This window comes from Myiozetetes cayanensis, unplaced genomic scaffold (assembly GCF_022539395.1).
Source record: "Myiozetetes cayanensis isolate MyiCay16 unplaced genomic scaffold, myiCay2020 scf4, whole genome shotgun sequence".
Taxonomy (NCBI): domain Eukaryota; kingdom Metazoa; phylum Chordata; class Aves; order Passeriformes; family Tyrannidae; genus Myiozetetes; species Myiozetetes cayanensis.
In genome coordinates this window covers 13,123,341-13,147,111 of record NW_026087631.1, presented here as the reverse complement: position 1 = coordinate 13,147,111, position 23,771 = coordinate 13,123,341, and the positions used below count along the sequence as shown (strand labels likewise).

General features: G+C 41.4%; 1 protein-coding gene across 8 annotated transcripts in view; it reads left to right on the top strand.

Annotated features, from left to right (window-relative positions):
• PALM2AKAP2 (PALM2 and AKAP2 fusion) overlaps nucleotides 1–23,771 on the top strand; it is a 261,758-nt gene that overhangs the window by 151,019 nt on the left and 86,968 nt on the right. For 6 of the 8 annotated variants that reach the window (XM_050330182.1, XM_050330179.1, XM_050330181.1 and 3 more), the window contains one exon: nucleotides 3,100–3,182. In XM_050330182.1, the coding sequence (XP_050186139.1) occupies nucleotides 3,100–3,182 (83 nt within the window). Of the gene's footprint in view, nucleotides 1–3,099; nucleotides 3,183–15,665; nucleotides 15,748–15,778; nucleotides 15,819–23,771 lie in introns of those variants that run through there. The other 2 variants (XM_050330183.1, XM_050330184.1) reach the window with 2 other exon arrangements.

Sequence of the window (23,771 nt, the reverse complement as noted above, 5' to 3'; positions counted from 1 at the left end):
CTGATGGAGCTGCCCTGCAGCTGTTTCGGTTGAGTTACTTCATCACTGCTGTACAGACGATTAGACGTAAAACTTCAGCTGTGCTAATGGCAGCAGGAACTGGTATTATTTGGGCCTTTAAAACATATCCATGGATATGAACATGCTTGAATATTTATCTTTTTTAATCTTAGGGTGATTATAAAGTTGCTGTGTCCTTCATGCAAATCAAGTCCAAGGTCCATGCTGTAGGAGATATGGCTTGTCAATAAATACAGTGTGGAGATGAAGTCTGTTCAGGCTTATGATATTGGTTTATTTACTTTGTGAGAAATATGCTGTTTTCTTTTGTGTGTTAATTTCTAGGCCTCAGATTGTCATGACCTTTTTCTTCTATTTAAGTACATTTATTACCACTGTAATGCTTTCTTCTTAATCTTTCATGTGTTGCCACATCAACGGGGAATATCACTTACAAGTGGACAACTTAAGACAATGCCAGTGCCTTCCAAGGGTTATGCAGAATGCTAGTTGTGACTAGTGTAAAATTAGGCAACCCACATCTCCATTTAGCATCCTAGTCACCAGACTGCTCCTTTTCGGTGGTCATATGCTACACATACATCAGCACTTCATCAGAGAACAGTAGTATGGTTTTTAGTGAAGTGATCCCTCTGTCCTCAACCACACTTGCACTTGGTTCAGATGTGGAGTGATTCACACTACATGATGCGACTGCTGAGTTGCATACGAGTGCTTTGGGAGGAAACCGAACCATAAACTCTGCTGCAAGGTCACATTCAATACTTTTCAAATCTAGTGTAAACACAAATATTCTAATCAAGTATTACCCCTTCTGACTCTGTGTCAACATTCACTCTAAAGAATCAGACTAAATCTAGTGGGCATTAAGTCCTGAAAATATTTATAATATAGATTTAGAGACTTCAGTGACAACTGATCACATCCTTTGATCCACTCCTACAGCTACAAGGTAATGCGGAGGTGTCCATTCAAGGACTACATGCTGAAGGCTTCAAAATTCCAAATACACTGCAGAAAAAGATGCAGTGTGTCCTGGATATGAAGGGAAGCTCTACTGAAATGGCAAAAAAATGGCACACAGGTCTATTTTATATCTATATTTGGATAGCAGGAGAACTTATAAGTATCAGTAGACAGTCAGAGGCCCAATATGCTAAAATGTCCTGCAGATGTATAACAAGGGGGATCCTTTTGACCTGAGATTAGCATAAATAAAGATATCAAAGAGAGCTGGAAATAAATTAAACAACAACAACAACCACAAAACCCACAAACAAACAAAAACAAAACAAAAAAACTAACAAAAAATCAGGACAAAATAAACTAGTTGCTTTTCCTGCAGCACCACTTCCAAAGCAGCAATGCTCTGTGGAACCCTAGCAGAGACGAATGTAAAGACTTCTCCAGAGTGTGGAGAGGACAAGAAAAAAAGGTCCCAACTTCATTATTATTCACTTACTCTGGTTTTAGTGCAGTTCTCAAACCTTGCTGAGGGCTACCTATTGGCTCTGTGGACTACATGGACACTATAGGTTGACGTGTGGGAAGAGGAGAGGTCGGCTCCAAAGAACCTGTGCAGGAAAAAGTTAAAAGCATTTAAAGGATTTTGGCACATAAGTTCCACTGGCACTTTTTAATATTCTTCTTCCAGAGCAAAAGATGTCTATCTGAGGCTGCCCCCAGCCAATATTGTTAGAAAGCAAGATACAGGTCTGTGGTGTCTCTGCATATCCATAGGTAGACTACAGCTCAAGCTAGCGCTGTTAGCATGTGCTACTGTGTGCTGGAGCAACAAATAAGCAAGGGGCACCTCTGATTCACAGATCCTTTTGCATAAGTAATCATAACACAACTGCGGCATATACATAAACAGTAGTGGGTTGAAGAGACACACTCAAGATTATAGAATTAAGTAGCAGCAGAGGGCATGAATAATTATATTTGTATTGACCAAGGGCTGCAGAGCCATTTCAAGCTGTATTATTACTTGAGACCTATTTCAAATTTAGTAGGTACACACATTGCCATGGTAGCACAAGGAAAAATATTCAGTGTATTCTCAGTGTGAATGTGTACATTCAACAGAGCTACTGGAGATGATACACAAAACCTTATGCATTCTGTTCCTCTACAGAGGAGATGATGTAACCCCTATAATTTAATTTTGCAGTTTAGAAAGTATTTACTGATTTAATCTGACTCTAGTCCACCATTATTTATTGCAATTATTGCCATTGCTATGGAAATCCCAAAAGCAATCAAGCAGCTGTCTGTCACTAGCTATGCTTAAGCAAGATTGTCCCTGAAGGTGAGATCAGTGAATACATTCTTACCTTCTTCGAGGCTTAAACTTGATGTAGAAATAAAAGTACAGAGGTTCTTCCAGACAGGACTGACAGGCTGCCCACATCATGCTCTGTGAGCTGTGCTTGTGACCTGATATCACCTGATAAGCAGTGGCAACTACTGCCTGGATGACAAACAGCATTCATTAATGAGATGCAATTAGTTAGGGTCCTAGGTACTCTTAGTGTCCCTACTCTTTGGATACACAGAAGTGATGAAAGGTCCTCTGGCTACTCCCCAAGACAGGACAAGCTCATCCAGGGGATGGTGTGAGCACCTTCAGCACAGCAACACAGGTGAGCACAGAGCAACCAGTGTCTGGAGCTCTCTGGGTCTGACAAGGCTGGACCTGACAGACAGAGCCAGCCCACCCCCCACCAGGGACCAGGGCAGCCCTGGCACTGAGCACCACCCTAGGGAGAGGGATGGCCACTGGGTAGTCTGAAATGGAATGTGTCCTTCCTGAGCCATGGCGCACTGTGTCAACGCACTAAGCACCCACTGCATTTTCTTCTAGAGGTGGCTGCGTCTATGCAGCATGCAGAGCTGTCTCCAGGTGGCAAAGATATTTCTCAGTCATTGTTTTTGTACCTTTTCTGCTCTCTTTAACAACACTGACAAGATACCAGGCTGGTGACAGAGCACAGCGGGTAGAAATGGATCCAAAGCAAAGCAACCTCTCAGCCATGCATATTTTCCCATGGGCAATAAATGTCTTTGGTTTTGTAGGTGCAGGAGGATTGGCTATGCATCTGGGGGACCCACTGGCATCATGCTCCTGTGAAAGTTCTGAAGCCAAAGAGGGTGCAGGGGTAAGTTTTCTCTCACTGTGTCCTTCTGGGAGGCACAGGGATCTGCACTGTGCTCAAATATAATGCTTGCTGGCACCCCATGCCCAACAGAGTGCACCACATCTTCAGTTGCAATGAGGTTGTCATGGTGGAAGCAGTTTGCACAGCAGACCCCATTGGTGTAAGCTGAACTCACTTGGCTACCACAGGACCTCTTTCTAATTATTTGGAAGTCCAGTGTAATGGTTCGGATTAGGAGGATTTTCGGTAAAAGTGCAAGGTTTTGTTAAATAATCCTGGCAGTTTACAGAAGATGCAGTCAAACCAATGATCTGTCCTTCCTCACTGACATCCCTTGCACGTTCACTTCTTCTCAGGCCCCTCTGCAATTACTGCTACCCCACCTCCTTTCATCTGCAGGACAGCTCTGTTGGAGCAGCTGGTGCAGGAGGAGGGCAAGTATTTGAGAAGCGTTGCCCTCACCTGGTAGCCTGGTGTGGTTGGGTGGCATGTGGAGAGACACTGTTTCGCTGGCAAAGCCGTGATGGGAATACTCCTGTTTCTTTGTCGTTCTCACTGTGATCACGTGCAGCCATGTGTTTTTAACAGCAGCAAAAGAATTTGTCAGCAAGATACTGAGATTGGAAAGGCAGAGAATAGGCAGGTGAATTTGTGCGGGGCCAAAATGTTAATCTTCAGGGTGGCCGATATTGCTGACCGTGAAGCAGTTTTTGTCTAAAGACAAAACCAACCATGTTAAAAACTAGAAGCCTCTCTAAAAATTTTTTATCATAGGTTGGACATTTTAAAATAAAGATGCAAACTTGAATACAAGTAGCCCATATTAATACCTACATTTATTTTAATCTTTCACACTTCTTTAAATTAAATTAAAATAGCAATCAAGGTTGTTAAACCAGTTCAGACGAGACTGATAAAGCATATTTCATACATCTGCTATAAACGTAGAGTTGGTTTTTGTTGTTTTGTTTTGTTTTTAATTACATTTAGTTAAATTTAGCCCAATAACTAACCCTTTGTTTAGAGAAGCATTTAAAGATAAAAATGCAGCAAGTTTATTTCTTCTTGTGGTCTATGAGTAAAAACTGGTGTGACAAGCTCACATCAGCTAGTTTTAAGATCTTAAAGGCCATGGTGAATAATCAGATAAAACCAGCATCTGCTGAATCATTTCTATTAATGAAGAAAATGTAAATAAACACATATTTTGATTTTTCTTATAATATTAATTTGTTTTCTTTTACTTGTTAAGGAAAAAATTAATTTTCTCAAAATCCAGGTTTTGTTTAAGTGCAGACTAAATCCCAAAGGGGGTGGAATAAGATAATGTTTAAAAAATACCAAAACAAAACATATCTTCTAGTAACAAATATGAATCTGACTACATGTGGTTAACAATTTAGAATGGACAACATAGCACAAAATTTCACACTCTTGGCTGTCAAAAACAATGACCAAATTTAAAGTTATATCTATATAAAGCAGCAAATCAACATGTCCCTGAGGACATCAGTCAATAAGAATCTACCTTTCTTTAGGGAAACAATTTACAACACAAGCAATAAAAGTAAGCTTCAAATTGATAATGCAAAGAAGTCAAAATGGAACTTTCATGTTATGGTTAAATCTGATATTTAAATCATTCTGATGGCAGCTGGAGCATGAACTTGCACAGGCATTCCCAGATGTTTTGCCCTGGCTGCTATCAGTGCTCTGCTCAATGTAGTATCACTTCGTGGCAGTTGTATATTGCAAGAAGGACCTCCAGGGCTGCTGGGAAAGCTCTGAGAGTTTAATCAGCCTGTAAGGTTCTCTGGTGTAAGTTAAGGTCATACTTAAGGAATAGGGGGAAAAAAATGCTCCATGACTGTGGAATGCAATTTGTTTTAATAACACAGCACTGCCAATGCTTGGGAGTGTAACATCACGCAGAACAAAATCTGACTCAGCATTGATTCCTCCTTGGTTTTAAAACAGAGGTCTCCTTTTTTTAATAAAGACCCCCCGCTGAGGGAGGACGTTTAGTGACAGAATTTTGTAAGAGGGAGGCTGACTCAGTGCTGCCACTAACGCAGCGTGAGCAGGATCAGCAAAGTGCTAGCACAGGAAGGTCAGTAGAGTCCATGAGAGTATCCTTACCTGCATGGATAGCAAATTACAAAGAGCTGAAATTTTCTTTAATAACATGCTAACAATTTGTGAAAAGGATGATCCTACTGTTTGAGGCAAAGACTATATGGAGCAGCTGGATATAAACTCTTCTAAGTTTGCATTTGCCAAGAGAGACAAATCCAAAATTATTGTCCTTTCTATTGCTAAAATGTCAAACAGGAAATGCTATTTTCATATAAGAAAACTATTAATTTTAGATCAACTCTGACAATAATCTATGCAAACCTAGTTGCAATATTCTTTAGATAATACCAAGAGAAAGTAGATTTTCAGTTAATAGAAACAGGAAAGAGATCTGTTATTTTCATCATAAAGTTCCTCTCGACTTAAACAAAGAAGCAACAAGCTACGCTTAGGTCCTGGCTATGTTCTTGACTGTCTGGTTCAAGTCAACAGTAATTTGTGTAGCTTTTAATAAAGCGTAGAAAATTATTACATCTAATAGGTAATGACATTCATGACCAGTGAAGACAGGATATGGATCAGTAAACAATGTTACACTTGCAACATTCTCCCTTACAAGAAGGGAAAAACATGGTCATACAAAAGAGCCATTCCATGTAACATGCTCAGAACTAGCCAAACTGAACCTACTGCTGGACAAGACAAAGTTTATGAAGGATCTTGGAGAGGTTTTTTATGTTTCTTTCTTCTTTTCTAAATAGCAAAATTCTGCCTCTTCATTGTTGCATTTAAAACACACCCTGTTATGCCTCTTTTTAGAGTGAAGGTTCAGAATACCATGTACTTTATTACTGAGCCATTCTTGCAGCTTTTGCTCAAAAAGAAGTGTATGTGTGTGGGAGTAGCATAAACTGCAGCTGGTTGTCTTTATTTTTCCACCATTTCCACCATTACAGCTGACTGGTAACAAGGAAGAAGATGTACATATACACCATTTGGCTTTTCTAAAATACTGCTGTAGAATAGGCTGAGAAATTATCTTGGTGAACAACTTCTAATTTCAACAAAACCTTTAGATCAGCAGTAGGCTGAAAGAATTTGTTTTGCAGGGAAAGGAATCCTAGTATTTTGCTGTTGTGTTTTATCAGAGAACTTTAATTTGCTTTTTCATTGGTGTTATGAAATATTATATCACCAAAGGATCTCAGTAAGTCCAGAAATTTCTGGAAAGATTAATTAACTTCACTGTGGAGCTGCTCAAAAACAAATAAACAAACAAACAATAAATGAAGCAGATCCAGGATACACCCCTTCCCCTCATCCTCTCTCTCACCCCGCCATAAACGTGCTATGGATGAAAACTTGACAGTTAACTCAAAATGACAGAGGCTTTGATATTTTGAGCACTCTGGATCAGTTTATAACGGAATGCTCTTTCTGCACAGTACATTTATCTGAAGATTGTGAAGCCAGACACTAAAAGTCCCTGGTCATCTTTTGAAGTATAAGCCTTCATGGCTTTATATCCCCTTCTTCCTGACCCTTCAGGCAGTTTCAGAAATATCTTGCCATTATGCCAGCCATGAAGGGCTGCTGCTGAAACTCAGACATAGTATGCAGTAAAACACCAAGGGAAGGTACAAGGCAACCTCAAAGGGCAGAGTAGTTTGTTTTCTGCAGCTGATGCTTTCCCCAGTTGTCTCCTGCCAGCTCTCATCACTGCTTTCCCAGGCTGCACTCTCAATCCCTGGTCCTTGCTGAAGTTCACCTTGTGCTGAAGTCAGCAGAGCTGGGCTGGGTAACAGAGAGCAGGATTCATCTGAGTCACTGTACTGCATGTCACAGAACACAACTAAGAGTTCATTTCCAATTATTTCTTCTAATTCCTCTCAAGTGCATCTTTGTATCACGATGGTGGAGGCAGGCAACATTGGTCAGGGAAAATAGAGACCTGTCAGTCACTCAAAGTGATAGGAGACATTATATTTGATCTCTGGCATTGTAATTTTATCTCTGTGAATTTTTATGGAAACTGTCAAAGCAAAGTAACAAGACTGACAAGCTTTGGCACCTGTGTAAAACATGCCCCCTACCTCCATACTCGAAGACAAAAAAGATTGCCTTCTCCAACAGCACGCTAGTTAGACATTAAAAAGCACAGCAGTTTTGTAGTGCAGAGGTGGATTTCCATACAGAATACTGAGTATATTTAATCAGCAGACCTATTATCAGCTTCTTGTATTGTCTTATTATAGTTTTATTTTGCCTGATTGCACTTCTGATGGTCAGAAAATGCAGTGAAGCCAAGACCTCAGCTTACTGCTGAAACAGCAGGCTTCAGGCTGGCCATGGGTTTGGCCATTGTGCCTGTTCCCCTTCTAGTTCAAGAAGGGGGCACGTCTTTAGGAAAGCGTGGTACTGTTATTTGAAAGGAAAAAAGCACAGTCTTTGTCACGAGACAAAAAATTTCTTCTTTGAAATTATTACCCTCTTCTTTGAAATATTATCTGCTTGTCTCTGACTTTCTGAGAACCTTCAGGTAGTCTCCGTATTCTCAATCATTTCTAGTGTTGCCATCCACCCTGCAGCAGCTGAGACATTCCAGTTGTGGAATTTAACACCATTGCAATAGTGCTGGAAGGAACAAGCATCCAGCCTTGCGTATAAGGAAGGCTTGGTAGAATGTGTTGAGAAGGCAGCTTAACTGCTTAAGATTTGTACTTCAATGTGCAAAACTCAAAAGACTGAAAGGTATCGAGAACTTGCAGGACCATTCATTAAGGCTGTAGCAGCATAAAGGTGGAAATGTTAGGAATATGGCAAGAGGATCCTGCTGTTCTATGTAGTAGGGATATCAGTCACTGGGGGCCAATAGGGTCCCCCAACAGGGAAGTAAAAGCAAAGGCAGAAGGATTTCTCTTCTGCATTAGTCAGAGCATATTTGCAGCAATGCTCCAGGAAAAGATGGCATGATAAATGTGCCTTTCTGCATTTAGTTAATGTTTGGAACTGGAGCAAGGACTGTATTGGCTTTGCCTGGTAATTGAATGTACAGAATTTAAGAAAACTGACTTGTTTCTGAGGCTGCTACTTGGGAGCTGAAAACATCTTGAACATTTCAATATGAGTAGGTAAAGTTTAAATGGTATTATTTTTAATAGTTACAGAAGTAGTATTAGTTGTCAGGTTTTGATTCTCTGTTTTCTTTCCTGGTATAAAAGTTTTGTGTTACATCCTTTTCTGCTCATCACACTTTCTTGCCGCAGACCCTGCCAGTTCCTCAGGTCTTTCAAATTCCATCTGTCTCTCCATATATTCATTATGAGGGTCTTTTTTGCTAGGACTGCAACCTATTTTAATCTAGCCTTCTTTCCCAGTTTCTACTTTCTACATAAATCCATGCAGGTGTTTCAAAAACATAGCTTTCACTCTTTCTCTACAACTACATCTCTTCACAAGATCTACAAAGGCCTCTTCACAAGATCTACAAAGGCCTCTTCAAAGCCTCAGATTCCCTCCTTATTTTGTCTCTGCTGCAAGCCCCAGGTTCCCACCCAGCTTAGTTTTTCCTAATTGTTCTCATTTGCTGCCACTTTTACTTCAGCCTACTCTCCTGTGTTGCCCAGAGTTGCTTATCTCCTTATCTGACTCTTTATCCTGGGGTGACTTTGGCCCCAGTTTTTCCTGGAGGGGCAAATGTCTCTGCACCTTAACACTCACTGTTGCTTGCATTTTGTTAACATCATGGGACAGATCAGAAATCATTATGTTGAATGAGATAACCTTACTAAAGGAAAGCCTATTTCTAGTTGAGGTCTCAGCAAACACTTCAGAACCATCTAAGTGCTATGGCATAAAAAAACCCCATTTCTTTCTTCCATCACAATTTTGATGATTAATGGCAACAAAGTATTTCTGTGTTGGGTTTGCTTGAACAACTGGAATTTATGGTTATCTTTATAACTCAGTCCTTGCAAATATTACAAAGTTGAATACTCAGTGAAATACACTGAGGTTTTGTGTTTATGTGTGGATACTTAAACATTTCTGGACTGTATATTTTGTGAATCAGCTGCACAAACAATTTGACTAACTCTACAGGACTTTCATTTAACTATAGAGCCTAATGTATTTAAGCTGTTGCAGGACAACAGTGCTTTATTTTCTGCAGACAACTTTATTCTTTGTCTTGTCATTTTTATTGTTCCAGTAGTAGTGAATAAAACCCTGCATCTGTTCCTCAGGAAGGACTTAATCCAAAGCTCATTGAATGCATTGGAAGAGTCTCCACTGGGCTTCGGATCAAGCTCTTTAGTTCACAGACAAATGCTCTTTGTGAGAATATGCTATTCAAGTATTGTACAGAAGAGTTACAGAGGTTCCCTATTTCTAAAATAATGACTGCTCTTTAAATCTTTTTTGCTATGCCTGTTCAGTTGGAGGAACAATATGCAACTGTACATAATTATTGAAGTACTGTAGTCTGTGATTATCTTGCCCCAGCAGTTGATATAAATGTTGAATATGCAGTGCTGTGGTAACAAGTAGTGCTATATTTATATGGCTCTTCCTATGTACATAGTAATTCAAAAAATATCTAGAAATATACTTCCTGCCCCTGAGGAAGATCAGGCTCAATCAGGCAAGCTGGACATTGGCAAGCCATCTCTCAGGACTGCCTTATGTCGATTGTTATTGATGACTTGAAAGAGGGGTTTGTAGAATAAAAGAGGGATTCTACTGAATGGGGTTTTTTTTCCCTTCACTTAGGAAAAGAAGCAGATTGAAAGGAGCCACAAAGCCCATAACAGAGGAAAGAAACAGGGACTATTGTGGAAGAAGGTACAAAGAGACAAAGATAAGGCAGGAATAATCAAAGCAGAAATGCTAGCTGGAATAAGACTGTAAAAAACTTTAAGTGAAACCTTACAGCTCCAGATTTGCAATGACTGCATTTTCCAGAAGGAGGGAGAGCCATGAGTCAGTTCTGCAGTGGTACCCTGCATGTTGCGATAAAACAGATTTTTTTTTTCCTTACCATATCACAGGTACTGAATACTTCTTTGAATTTCTTGTGAAGGGACACTAACAGTTTGTATGAATCGAAGATAACATGATGCCAGTGAAACTTGGCTGGTTTTGCAATTGCAGAACAGAGTAACTTCTTAATGTGGGTGTAGATTACACAGTTACTACTGGGTATTACTCCTGTGAGAGAATTGCTTGCAGTGAAATACACTACACTGTGTGGTAAGTCCTGGCAGGGCTACGCACATAGTTTGTAAGCCAATGATGACTAAAACGAGCGAGTACTAAAACATGACTCACTCAAGGAGTCACATTAAGTCAATGAGATTACTCATGTTAGCTAGTTGCTGATAGAGATCTTGCCAAGGTATTCTACCACATAATAGATGTGTGTAAATGCGCCTGTTAGTCAGGTGAATAACTTCAGAAAATAATTTTAAAGTTCATACTGTGTATGAACTGTGCATACTATCACAGCTGAGGTCCTATAATGTTCTGCAAACTTCCACTAACAGGCAGGCCCTGTCCTAAAATTCATCAACTCATACAGACAAATAAGGGAAAGTGACTTGCCTTCACTCGCATCACGAGTCAACAGCAACACCAGGAATAGAACAGGGATCTCCGGTCAGTTCTCTACCATCAGCTCCCTGCCTCTGTAATTCGCAACATTTAATCACTGCGCTGAATATAAAGCATTTAGGAATGTGACCTCCAAACTTCCTACAGCTCCTCTGCTGACTGACTGATGGATCTCTGCATTTATTAGCTTTATAAATGCACAGAGAATACACTGAAGTACCATTTTCATCTCACACACATTATTACAAGCTGGTGCATTCCCTCATCCAGTTCATCTGCATGTTATTCTGCAGTCAGATAAATAACCAGAACCACAAGAAAATTAATCTAATCACAAAATTTCTGACAGCCTTCTAACACACTTAAAAATCTGCATCCCAAGCAAAACTCATTTTTCATATTCAGTAAATTCAGTGTGGAGGCTATCATACCAGGCATCACCTTTCAAGACTGCATTTCATTTTATAAATGATATAGAAGTGCCTGGCATATTCAGCATCATTATCACAGTATTTTCTTTCCTTTCTTTATTCTGCATTGCTCTCAGCATCTTTGGGAGTTCACAGACAACAAGAATAGTGTTCTGGGCTGTAAAAGAGCAACCTGAAAGAATTTTTAATAGGAATAGGTATCCCCTTTGAATTATTCTCCATTTGAAGGTTCACTGCATAACAATAAAAAAATCTGCCTCACTGTAACAAGGCTCCCACATACTGACAAGCTCCCAAAGCAAAGACTCTGAGTAGCTCCTGTCTCCTGGATAAAGCAGGAGCAGCAGATATGGATACAGCTTTGCTTTTTTCTCTCCCTGTTTCTCTCTTCTCTCCTCCAAACATCTTTGTCTTTCATTTCTTTCTCATTATCTCCCCATCCTGAGCTGCCCTGTGTTTCTTCCCCTTCCTAACTCCAGGCACTCTTTGTTGGCAATGGTTCTGTCCTCTTTCTGCCCATGGAAGTGCACACATCTGTATAGAGGCAGATTGTAAACTAGGTCAGCTTATATGGCAGAGATAAAAAGAGTAGAAATAAGAGCCTTTTTGTATAATAACAGGGTCTCACATAAGCACGTGGCCCAGTTTTCAGAGATGTTGAGCGTCTGCCGTTACCATTGACTTCAGTCTCATGTCCACAGGCTCAAAAGTATAAAAACATCCTCAGTTTTGCAGTCCCCTGCAAGCAGAAGTTCAGATATGCAATCGCATTTCCTTGAGGTTTTCCGAGACGTCACACTAATCTCAGGATCTGTTTTTGTCAATTTTTCCTACATGTTCAGCATAGTCTCGGGATGTAAATTGGTCAGTCACTAGAGGAGAAATGATGTAATACCTGGGATAATACCTCTTCAGTTCACAGGCACACAAAGCAGGCCTGAAATAGAATGACAGGTGAGGAACTGTCATTTGAGTGTTAAAAATAACCATTTTTCTTGACAAATATTGGGTTAATGCAGCTATTTTTATACTCTTCCTCCTTTCAGAGTTTTTAGGACAATACCAAGCAATCTTGCAATTCATTATTTAGGTAAAGGTATTTTAACTTCACAGTAAAAATAAGAGAAGGCTATACTCTGGCAAAGATAATTCCTCCTTCCCCTTACCTGAAGCTCTGTGCACTGCTGTAAAAAAATTACAGAGCATTAACAAACTACATTTTTAAATCAAAACTTTTATCCATAATTCTCTTCTGCTGTTGTAACCATTGAAAATAGATATTAAAAGCAATGGGCAAACTCACTAAAATATATAGAGGGAATTCACATTTGATTTCCTCTCTGGTATATTAGACTTGTGCTACCTAATCAAAACTAAGTAAATGCATCCCTCTCATATGGAAAAGAAAAAAAAAATTCAAAGAGTATCAGTCTCATTTGTGATATTGCTTTATCTAATGGAAGAAAATCTGTGCCACTGAACTGTCGCACAGTTCAGTCCAATCCTGTATGAGGCCAGTAAGCAGGAGAGGGACAGAAGGTAATTGTTGGAACAAAAAGACAGAGGGGTGAAACCCAAGAAAAGGAGCTCTAAAATTCCCCCTTTGGCAGTATAATATTGTTTGTTGCTATGAGCACCACAGATTTTTCTCCACAGTCCAGTTTTGCCAGTCTCCAAAACTTCAGGCCTTTAGACAGCATGAGACTGGATTATGCTTATTTTAATTATGATTCTGAGGCCTGGAGAGGACCTTTTTCAATTGTTCTGAAGGTTTTCACATGTAAAAAAGACTTATTTCTCTCTCTCCTTCTGATAACTGGCTTATTTTATTTCTAGCAGCTGAAGTTTCCAAAAACCAAACAAACATAGTCAGACCTGTGAAACATAGCAAAGAGATGTTACCTCCCATACTCCTCTTCCTCTCTCTGTCCTCCACAGCCCCATATTGCTATTTGGATGGCATACCTGTCTGTGGGAGTACAGACTCTTACAGCTGCAGGGCAGGGCACGAGCAGTGATGCATGTCCGTGCTGCACCTTTCCTACCTGCTCTCTGCAAACAGGCTGAATGGGGATGTACTGTGGTTCTAGCATGTGTCCTGCACTGTGTCCTGTACCGTCCTAGAAGGACAAAAGGTAGCAGTCCTGTCAGTGGGCAGGTAACTGAATTGCAGACATTCCTAGGAACATTCCTAGATGGTGCAGCTAAAACACCTCTGTTCAGAACTGGTCTCCCTTCCTCCTTCCTGTGCCCCATATTCGTGGCAAGTAAAAAATGTGCCTTAAAAAAAGCGCATCCTTGATTCAGAGAATTTACAAAAAAATATCAGAGAGAGAGAAAACAGATGGTTACCGACAGGCAGAATGGCACAGTTCCCTGTGTCAAAGACCTTGGTGGAGTTTTATCTGTACCATACTCTAGAGTGCTTTCAGACACATGTATTTGCAAAGAGGATCCTGGCCACATCTAGTTGCTTGTTAGGATAGCTTCTTACTTACAGTAATAGCACCAGCTTACGGGTCTGCAGTCATCTATGTATGCCTCAGTTTCCTTATGCTGTTAGGTTTTCTTGTATGACTTTATCACAGCATTCAGGTGGTAATGTGCCTCTGTGTGATCATCTGTGTGAGCATCATCTCACCGGAGAATGCAGTAGCTGAATTATCAATAGCAGCATGTAACACCCCACTGGCACCTGAAGAATGGAGGATATAAAATCTCATATATATCTATGAGATATAAAACTTCAGTACAGAATGTGGAGAGCTACAGATTTGCAAACCTCATTACTGTACTGTCCAAATACAGAGATGCTAATTGGGTTAGAGCTAAAGGACACCTGGATTTATGCAATCTATCTGAGAAGAGTCAACATTGCTTCTGTAAAATCCTCCCTTAAACAGACCTCTTGGAGGTCTCTGAAATGGTCAACAAAAATGTGGATAAGGGTGATCTAATTTCCATATCAGACCAGGCTTCTAAAGGATTCTTGACAAAGGCTTTTAAGGAGACTAAGTAGTAACAACAAGAGGGAAAGCCCTGGTATAGCTCAGTAATTGCTTAGAAGATAAAATTCAAAGTACAGGAATAAATCACCAGTTCTCACAATGGAGGGAGGTGCTGGGTAGTTCTGCAAGGGTCAGTACTGCAAGGTGTGCTGTTCAATGTTCTTAATACCTCACCTGGGAATGGAGTCAAATATCAAAGTTCATCAGTGGTATTCATTTATCAGGACTAAGAGGAAAGATTGTGAAGAACTACATATGGACACTATGAAACTGAATGGGCACTATAAAAAATACAGTATACGTAAATGTGAAATAACACACATGGAGAAACAAGTCATTAAAAATGGCTGGCTCTGAGCTGGCATGAGTAAACTCTCAGGATGATGACAGGCAGTTCCACAGAAACATCCACCTCCTGTGCTCAAAAGTTCCTCATAAAATGTTGTCAAGAAAAAACATCATTGTGCCACTGTATGAATCCATGGTTTGCTCACATCTTAAACACAGTGTATTTCTTCAATTCAAGACCTAATAGATCAGGAGCGTGTTCAACAGGGCACCGAGGATGAGAGGAGAACAGAGCAGTCTGTGGACAAAGGCCCCCATGAGCAACCTACAACCCTTCAGGAAAAGTAATGATGTAAAATGATTACAGTGGAGGTCTGCAAACTGATGAGCAGAGAGGGTTAGCTGTTCCTCATCTCCAGCACAGGAGCTGAGGAGAAAAAATTAAGTTCGTTTGAAACCAAAAATAAAAGGCAAAGCTCCTTCACAGGAAGGATGGCAATGAGAATCCTTGCAAGCATATTTGGGTTCAAGGGGACACTGAAGAAGCCCACGGCATCTCCACTACCTATTTAAAAAAAAAAAAAAAAAAGCCGTCAAACCACACCAATAAGGAGATGGAAGGGGGTTGGGGGGGGAATGTCAAACCAAAATCAAACAAAAAAAACCCCCACTCCGAAACTCGCGGTCTGGAAACCCCCGGAGCTGCCGGAGTCGTGGAGCTCCCGCCCCGCGCACTCTCCCGGAGGCCGCGTTCCTTGCTTCCCGCCGGGGCTCGGCCCCCGGGCTCGGCTCCTCCCCTCCCGCCCGCCGCGGGCATCCGTAACAGGAGAGGGCTGGAGCCGCAGGGTAACCCGAGCGCGGCGGGCGGGGGGCGCGGGGGTGGCTCCGCGGGGAGCGCATCGCCCCGCGGGACGGCACGGGCGGGACGAGGCGGCGCGGACGGGACGCGACGAGGCGGGGCGGGACGAGGCGGGCGGCGGCTTTGCCCCCCTCTTTTTGGCGTCGGCGAAGGGGGCGGGCGGGGAGGGAAGGGGGGTGGAGGAAGAGGAGGAGGAAGAGGAGGAGGAGGAGGAAGGGGGACCCGACGTGCCGGGGCTGCGCGCGGGGGTGGCAGCGCGCGGCGAGCTGGAGGAGCGGGAGCGGTTTGGATAGGTACCTCCGTGCGCCGGGATGCGCGGGTCTGCGCGGCCGTCTGTCTGCCTGCCTGCCTGTCTGTGTGTCCTGTGAGTCTGTGTGTGTGTGTGTGTGTGTGTGTGCGAGCGCGGCTCCGAGTGCCGAGGGAAGGGAGGCGACGGTGGCTGCGGCTCTGGCAAGTTGGCCCTCGGCGGGTTGCGGGCGGGAGAGAGGAGAGGGGTGAGGAGAGAGGGGAGAGGGGAGAGGGGAGAGGGGAGGGCAGGCAAAGCGAGGCCCGGGCGGGGGGTCTGTTGGCAGAGATGCCATGAGGGGCAGGGGAAAGGCGAGGAGGGAAGATGGAAACGCGGGGAAGGGGGAGAGGAGGAGAGGAAGGGAGAGTGCAGATGGGCGGAGGGGAAGGGAAGAGCCAGGAGGGGAGAGGGGATGCTGGAGGGGGAAATTCCTGCCCTTGTCACTGCCAGCCCCGCGGCCGCGGAGCCCCCGCGTGTGCACACCCCCCTGGCGCGGGAGGAGCCGCCGGGAGGTGCTGGACGGAGCGGAGGGGCCGGGTCCGGAGAGCCGGGTCTGTGCGGGCATCCCCGCGGTGTCCGCAGGTGGAGGGGCGGCTCTGGCCCTGCCGGGGGGCTGGGGGGTCAGTGCCGCCCTCCCGGGGGGCGGCTGCTGAGCGCGGGAGGCGGCCAGGCTGGGAGGATGGAGTGGGGGCGTGGAGGGGATTCGGCAGGATCCTGAGACCTGTGACGTAATTATTTTTTAATCAGTATGTTGTGTTTTTTCATGGCCATCTCAATTTTTCCTGGACTCCCCCTTTTTGAACCGAAAATCCCCCGTGTCTTTGTTCCAAGTATTTCTATTTTTAAATTCCTCAGTTACAGCAATGCATGAGTTTAAAATATTTTCTTTTTTATTGGACCTCTGCTTAGGGCCATTGCAGTGGTCCTTCAAAACTTCTCAAACACTGGTATCTCTTCCGAAAAAGTTATTGAAATTATTACTGAGGTGAGCAGGAAGGCAGCTATTGTGGGTATCAATGTCTGAGTTCATGATAACATTAATCATTAGACATAAAGAGCAGTCATCATACTGAAGTTTGGTTTTTATCTTAAGATGAATTGCCTGTCAGCTCCCAGAAGATGTACATTAGGGCAGAAAGTACCAGCCTAATGTTAGAAGAGATAGGGCATGTTCCCCAGTTGTGATTTTACCAATGGAACAAACATGTTATTTTGTTATGAGCAGTGATTAACAGTTTAGTGTTGTAATGATATTCTCTGATTCTAGCATTGTCTCATAGCTCTGGTATGTCAATTTGTATTCATGCTGTGTAAGTGTTTTGCAGAGGTTTTGCCTATCTGGCAGGGATTTATTTAACTTTCACAATTACGTTTTCTGGTCTCAGCAGCCTCAGGAACCCAAGGAAGGTGTATATATATACATCAGTATCTGTTGCAGTGCACAACTTCTTTTTTCGCTTAAAAATGCAAGTTATTTAATGTATTTTAAATCATAGCTTTTATGTCTCTGCACATAGCAGAGGGTTGAAGTTATAGCTGAAATTGTGTTCATTGAAATATATTCACTGACAGTCAATATTGAGTGTTTTTTATTGATTTATCCTCATTTTACGTGTGAATGCCAGTCCATTTGTAGCCCTGCCATGGCCTCTGCCAAAGTGAGTTTTCACAAATTTAAAAAGTGACATGCATATACTGGCTTTAGACAACTGATACATTGGGTTATTGCATTAGTTTTCCAGTAGCTGTCCAAAAAGTACAGGTCCCAGGTGAGCTCTTAAGTAAATTAAGCCATATTTATAGATATCTTACAACAGTGCCAGGAAGACGTAGCTTTTGTGGCAACAGATGGTTTTTTCCCTTTCCAGTGGATGTACAGCTTCTGTATGAAGGGGTGTGTGCAATCCTTTTAAATTACTCAAAACTCCTGTTGACTTCAGCCAGAGTTTTGACTAAGTGAAGAATACAGGATTTTATGACTTACAGTATGAATAGTACATACAGCAGAATCCCAAGCAGTTTGATATATACTTTAGATCATAATTTAGTTCATGCCTGGTTTGTCTTGTCTAAACTGCAAAATTCACTTTTGCTACTGGAAACACCTGCTGATTTAGCAACTGCTATTGATACTCCATTTATAGCACGGCGAGAAGAGCTACATAATGCAACATCTAGAACTGTCCCTATTATTACTATTCATAGTGCGATTTTTCTCTTGTTGATGTGCTGCTGTACTGATTCTCGGGCAGTTCTGACTTCAACTGACCAGTCATTACTACATTTACAGTTGTGGGATAAAGAGGGTTGTTTAAACTGCCAAAATGGTATCTCTCTCTTCCCCTCACCCCTTTAAAAAACGGAGTTTTGGTAGTTGTCTGTCCTAGCAGTCTCTACTGAAGGGACTACATCTTGGTTCACATGTGCACTCTCTTTCCTGGCTCTAAAGTCCATCTTAAATTCTATGTTACTTTTCATACAACTTCTTATTACTTGCCTCCTGTTTTTAGGTTGATGGTTTGTTTTTGTTTCAGTGCCAAAACTTAATGAAGCTTCCCTAGGAAATTCTGGACTCCTAATTCATTGAGGAAAAGTCCTTTCCAAAGCCCCCACCCACTAGAAGAAATTCATTGAAGTTGATATGGATGGGGGGGCAAAAAATGGACTGTTTATTTATGATGATGCTGGCTTACCTGAGTATTGCATTTGTCCTGTAGGGGATGTTCTTTAATTGACTGCTGATCCAGACCACTAGAGTACAGCTCTATAAAATCAAGTTAGATTTTCAAATATAGCAGCAGCACTGAATGAATGCCAGCAAATGCAGTTATATCTATAAGTTATGTAGTTTTCTTTGAGCCATATGCCAAAAGGTGCTCATTTTCTTCTGCCATGTCCAAAATTTTAAGTTATGTCTGCTTAACTAATAGTAAGACTTTGGCTTGCATTGCTCCACTAAGTAAGTATTCCAAATCAGTCTGTTTCATCCTTGAGAAGCATAAATATTAATTACTTATGGAAAGATGAATATAGTTGAGCAAGGTCCATACTCTGTGAGCTTCTGTATTTCATGGTACAGCTTGATGGAGGAGGACCTGGAGAATGAGTCTGTGCTTTGATCTTCAGTGAGGAACCAAACCTTGCAGTCTTCCTCTCTCCTGGGGTAGGTCAATTAGAGGTTATTTCCATCTCAGCCACCTGAAAACGAGATATATATCCAGTTGGAATTGGTAATACTAACTGTTCCTATGTTCCAGGAAATGTGAAAGGTTTTCCTAGGGAGTCAGTCATCTCAGATTGGGAAGATTGTTTATTTTAAAGCAACATAATGATAACTAGCGGTCTAGATGTTGACTAAGATGGCATCTCAAAGGCTTGTGATACTGTTTTCTGTGATCAAGTGAGAGTCATGGTAAATCAGCATTGAAATGTGTACAAAGCTTTAAAAAAATACACATTACTCACGGTAATTTCAGGACACCATAAATGTATCTCACTCCATCCTGAAAAATAACTCTAAATCCTCAATGCAGAAGTTTTCCACCTGTAAAACAGAACTCTTGTTTCTTCTTTTTTTCTTCTCTACACTGGAAGATCCTTAGGACTTTTTTATAATTTTTGCTTAAACGCAGTGTGTTGAAACTGTGATTTCAGCTGCTCCTGGAAGCTTGTTTCCCAAATAATCACATTCACAGTATTTGGTTGTTCTGGTATTATGACAAAACTAACAAAAAGAGGATGCATTTTTCATACTAAAATTCTGGGTTACCAACACAAATTGTGGGCTTATTTTTTCGTGATGAATAATTTTCAGTAATCCGTTACAACTGTAAATCTTCAGTAATCCATTACAACTGTAAGTCATACCATCCTTAACTTTAAAAGAAGATCATTTGACTTAAGTTTATACTTAATAAGAGTTCAGAGTTCAGTTTTTGTTTGTTTGATGGCAGTAAGATGCTGTATTTACAGGAGAAAGCAGAACTGTATCTGTAGAGTGATTCCTCAGAAATGTTGTTAAAATACTTAAGTGTAACAAGACTCAAGTGTTGCATTGCTTAGTGTGAGACTTAGGTGCAATGTACTGCAAAAGTTATAGTTTTAATACTACATTTAAAAAGGATCAGATTCCCCTCAAAACATATATACATCTTTAGAAAGGTTACGAATATTGCTTTAAAAGACCCGCACAAGTGCTGGGGAAAACCTTAGTATGTGCTACTGAATCACAAAAGCATATCCTGTTCATTTTGGAATTTTCTTTCCAGTTTTGTCTAATCAACTGAAGAGATGAACCATGATCCAGGGGGAAAGGGTGCTTCTAAAGATCTGGATTTTTTTTTTTTTTTCCCCGGAATCTGTTGATTCCACTGATTTCTTTTGTGGCTCTGTGGCTCATAATTTTCCTATTCTCCCATTTTTCTGGTGTTAAAAAGGAAAAAGAGCAGAGAATTTCCAGTGTATAAATTGCTTAATTCACATCACTGTATATACTTTGGAAGGGAAGGGTGCTCCTTGTTTTACCAGCGTTATTCTACATTTTTTGTGTTGCTTTATATAACATCTGTTCATATAATTTATGCATGAATCAGGAAAACTTTTTAAAGGTGTAGTAGGTGCAGGGAAACATGGCTTATATCCATCTCATTTATTCCCTCTCTAACAACTAAACTGCACCACTTCAACAAAACAGCGCGAAAAACTCTTTTGCTGTGATAATGGCCAAGTATCTTTAAATTGGTGATACATTAGGATTGGACTGTCTTAAACACACACATATGTGCACACACACGGACACAGACAGACACACACACACATACACACACACATGCCAAAACAAACAAAGAAACAAAACCAAGCAAACAAATAAACACCACCAAACCCACAAACCCCACTGCTTCAATCACTGAGTAATCAGGTATGACTGTTGACTGGTCCTGGGTGCAAATGCAGATGCACGTGAGGACATATGCAGCTTCCTTCCTAACAGTTCTTCTGGGGAACTGTTGCTTGACATCAGACATGTTATTTTTTAACCATTAAATCCAACAATTATCTGGAACAGCGACACCAGCATTGTTTGAGTTGAGCTTAACAGCAGCCATTTTTTTCCCCAGCACTCCAGGGAAAAATACAGCTCCATCTGTATACATGGTTGGAGTGCCCTATTTTTGTGCCTCATTAAATGTGGGGCAAGTTTAGTAGTGCCAGTTGAGAATAATTCCCTAATAGGATTGTTAATACACAACACAGATCCACCCATCTTTGGAAAAGCTTCACTTTTAAGAAGTTTACTTTTTTTTTTTTTTTTAATTTACTCTTCTTGGGCAGGCTTCAGGAAAATGACAGACCAGAAATAGGAACCTGCTGAAATGTACACCTGTATTAACATCCTGCACCACACTCTACTAGCAGATTAATTAAATCAGTATAAATCTATTAATAAAGCTTGCAGTTTTCACACAAGTAAAGTAGAAAAAAATATTTTTGTTAAAGTAGGTGAGATTTAACCAGCAGTTTTTGTACAGATCTTTTGCCTCTCTTAAGTTTGTTCTATTAGGAATGTATTGCAGTGCTCCTGTAGCTTTGTTAGAAAGACAATGTGAAGCCAATCTCAAATCTTTAAATGTTATTCTATCAACTTTCCTCAGAAATAGGTCATTTATTTCCAATTTTAGAGTTCCCTATTAACTGCTACCCTGCCCCAGGAGTGAACACAAGAAGAGATTTTTGCTGGCAATGCTCTTGAGAACTCACAGGTTGATATAGGAACTACTATCAATAAACCCACAGAGTCACTTAACCTGATTTTAAAATAATTAAAGTACATGCAAGGTGAACAGACTGTTGTGGTTTGTGCCGTGGTTTGTGCCATGGTTTGATGTTCCCGCTGTCCCTGTGTTTTCAAGGTGTGATTGAGTGGCACAGCTCGCTTTCACTGAGGAGAGAGGGACTGCGGCCAAAGTATCCAGGAAGGTCTGGAGGACCAGGTGTGTGAGGAGGGTGTACCACCACGAGAGTTCAAACACGTTCAGGTCTCATCACCGTCTTGTTTCAATTGTTCACAGTGGGTGACTGGGACAGGGACGCAGCAGGGCATGTTCCCAGCAGTGTTGTTCTGGCATAGCTTGGCTGAGCTTGGCAGAGCAGTGAGACTGATCCAGTCCTTCACTGTTCCTTGCTCCTGCTGCTGGTGGCGATTATCGAAAAGGAAAATTGAACCCAAGTTGTGGTCTAACTTTTCCCTTTATCTGCATATTTTCAGTATTTCCATAGATTCATTTAGGTTGGAAAAGGCCCTATTTATGGCAATTCTGTATTTTTCTGTGAACACACTGGTTCAGTGTATCACTGGAAATGGGCTTAGTCAAACCTACCATCTTTTAATTTAGTCAGATCTAAAAAGTAGCACAGAAGAACCTGCTGTTGTTTCGTATGATAGGTGCCTGCATCCATTTAATGTTCCCAGTTTCTGTGATGCTTTCCATCACTATCTTTGGCCTGCTTATAACCTTTACTTTTGCTTATACTCTTCTGGTTCAATTCCTGACTTTGTTTAATTTAAAAATGTCAAGCAGAGACATATTAGCTTCCTTTACATATCTTCTTGCCAATGAAAGCTTGTTCTTCCTCACTGATTCTCAAGTCCATCTGAGTCTCCTCGGAATAGCTGGTGAACAGCAGCTCTGAGGAAGCAGAGCAGCAGCCAGACTTTGGAATTCAGACTTCTTTGATATTTGGATTGTTCCACCTCAGATGCTTTTAAAAAAGGAGCCAGCATAGACTGAGGAAGTGCCCATTCAGTTTCCAAAAATGAGACCTTTTTTAAGAGCGTTTTTGATGGGCACTCTCAACACCCTTATCCTGTTTCCTCTTTGGCTTTCTGGAGTGATATATTTGTAAGGCCCAGGTTTATGTTCATTGTAATGTATAAAATGTGTTTATCAACTTGGTTAATGAGGACAGAAGTGGCATAGTACAGCAGCTCAGAAAGCCTATTGACAGATTTCTAGAGAATAGTTTTCACTTTAAATTAAAAATACCTTTTAATTAGTTGACTTTTTTGACCAGGATATATTTTAAGCACTTAAACTTCTCGAAAAATCATTTTCCATCTAATTAATTTAGAGATAACAGTGGGGAGCTCAGGTAATTTTGAAATTTCTAGCAGCATCAGCCTTTGGGGAAAAAATCACTTTTGGAATTGTCACTGGAAAGTGGACAACAACTACTGGCGTATTTAGATAGGCCTGGAGCCAATTTGTGACACTATTAGCCCATAAGCAGGACTCCCCAGAATTTAGCATTGAGTAGCAGTTAATTGCACAGAGTTTTTGCTGATTTTTTGGGGCTGGGTGCTGCTGATCAGCATCACAGTTGGATCCCAAATAGTATTTAGTGATTGAGCCACACTAAACCAGTCTTTCAGAATCACCTGTGCTTAAAAGAAGAACCTGCAATAGAATTAGTGTTTCTTGTAAGGGCATTTCTTGCTCATGTCTTTTTGTCAGATGTCATCAAATGCCTTATGCGGTGAATAAAAAGTTTTTAGGCCACTCAGCTTATCATTCATTCCCCAGGCCTCTCCATTATTCAGGAGTTTCATCTGTGTAGCTGCAGCAGTTCAGCAGCAGAATTGCTTTATTCTTCTCTGCTTGTTGTGAGATATGTGGGAAACTCAGAAGTTCAGCTCTCAGGCATGTCTTACCTACTGTTCTTGTTGACTCTGGCAAGTCAGTGTATCCTGCTGGCCTGGGTAAAGGACGTGACTTTACTGTGACCAGTTGGAGAGGGTTTGTGTTAAACCATCTCCCGCTGGAAACGTGTTTTCTTTATGGAAGAAAAGGATGATAGGACTGTTTTCTTACGTGCACCAAGACTCTGTATTATCCAAGCTTTCTGAAGGGAAATCAAGCCAACACCCTAAGTTCTTGGCAAGTGTGAACAGTCAAAAAAGGGACTTTCTAGAGAGACACTCCAAGGGGATATTACCAACTGATCACCAACTCCCTGGGGTGTAGATGCGTGGGG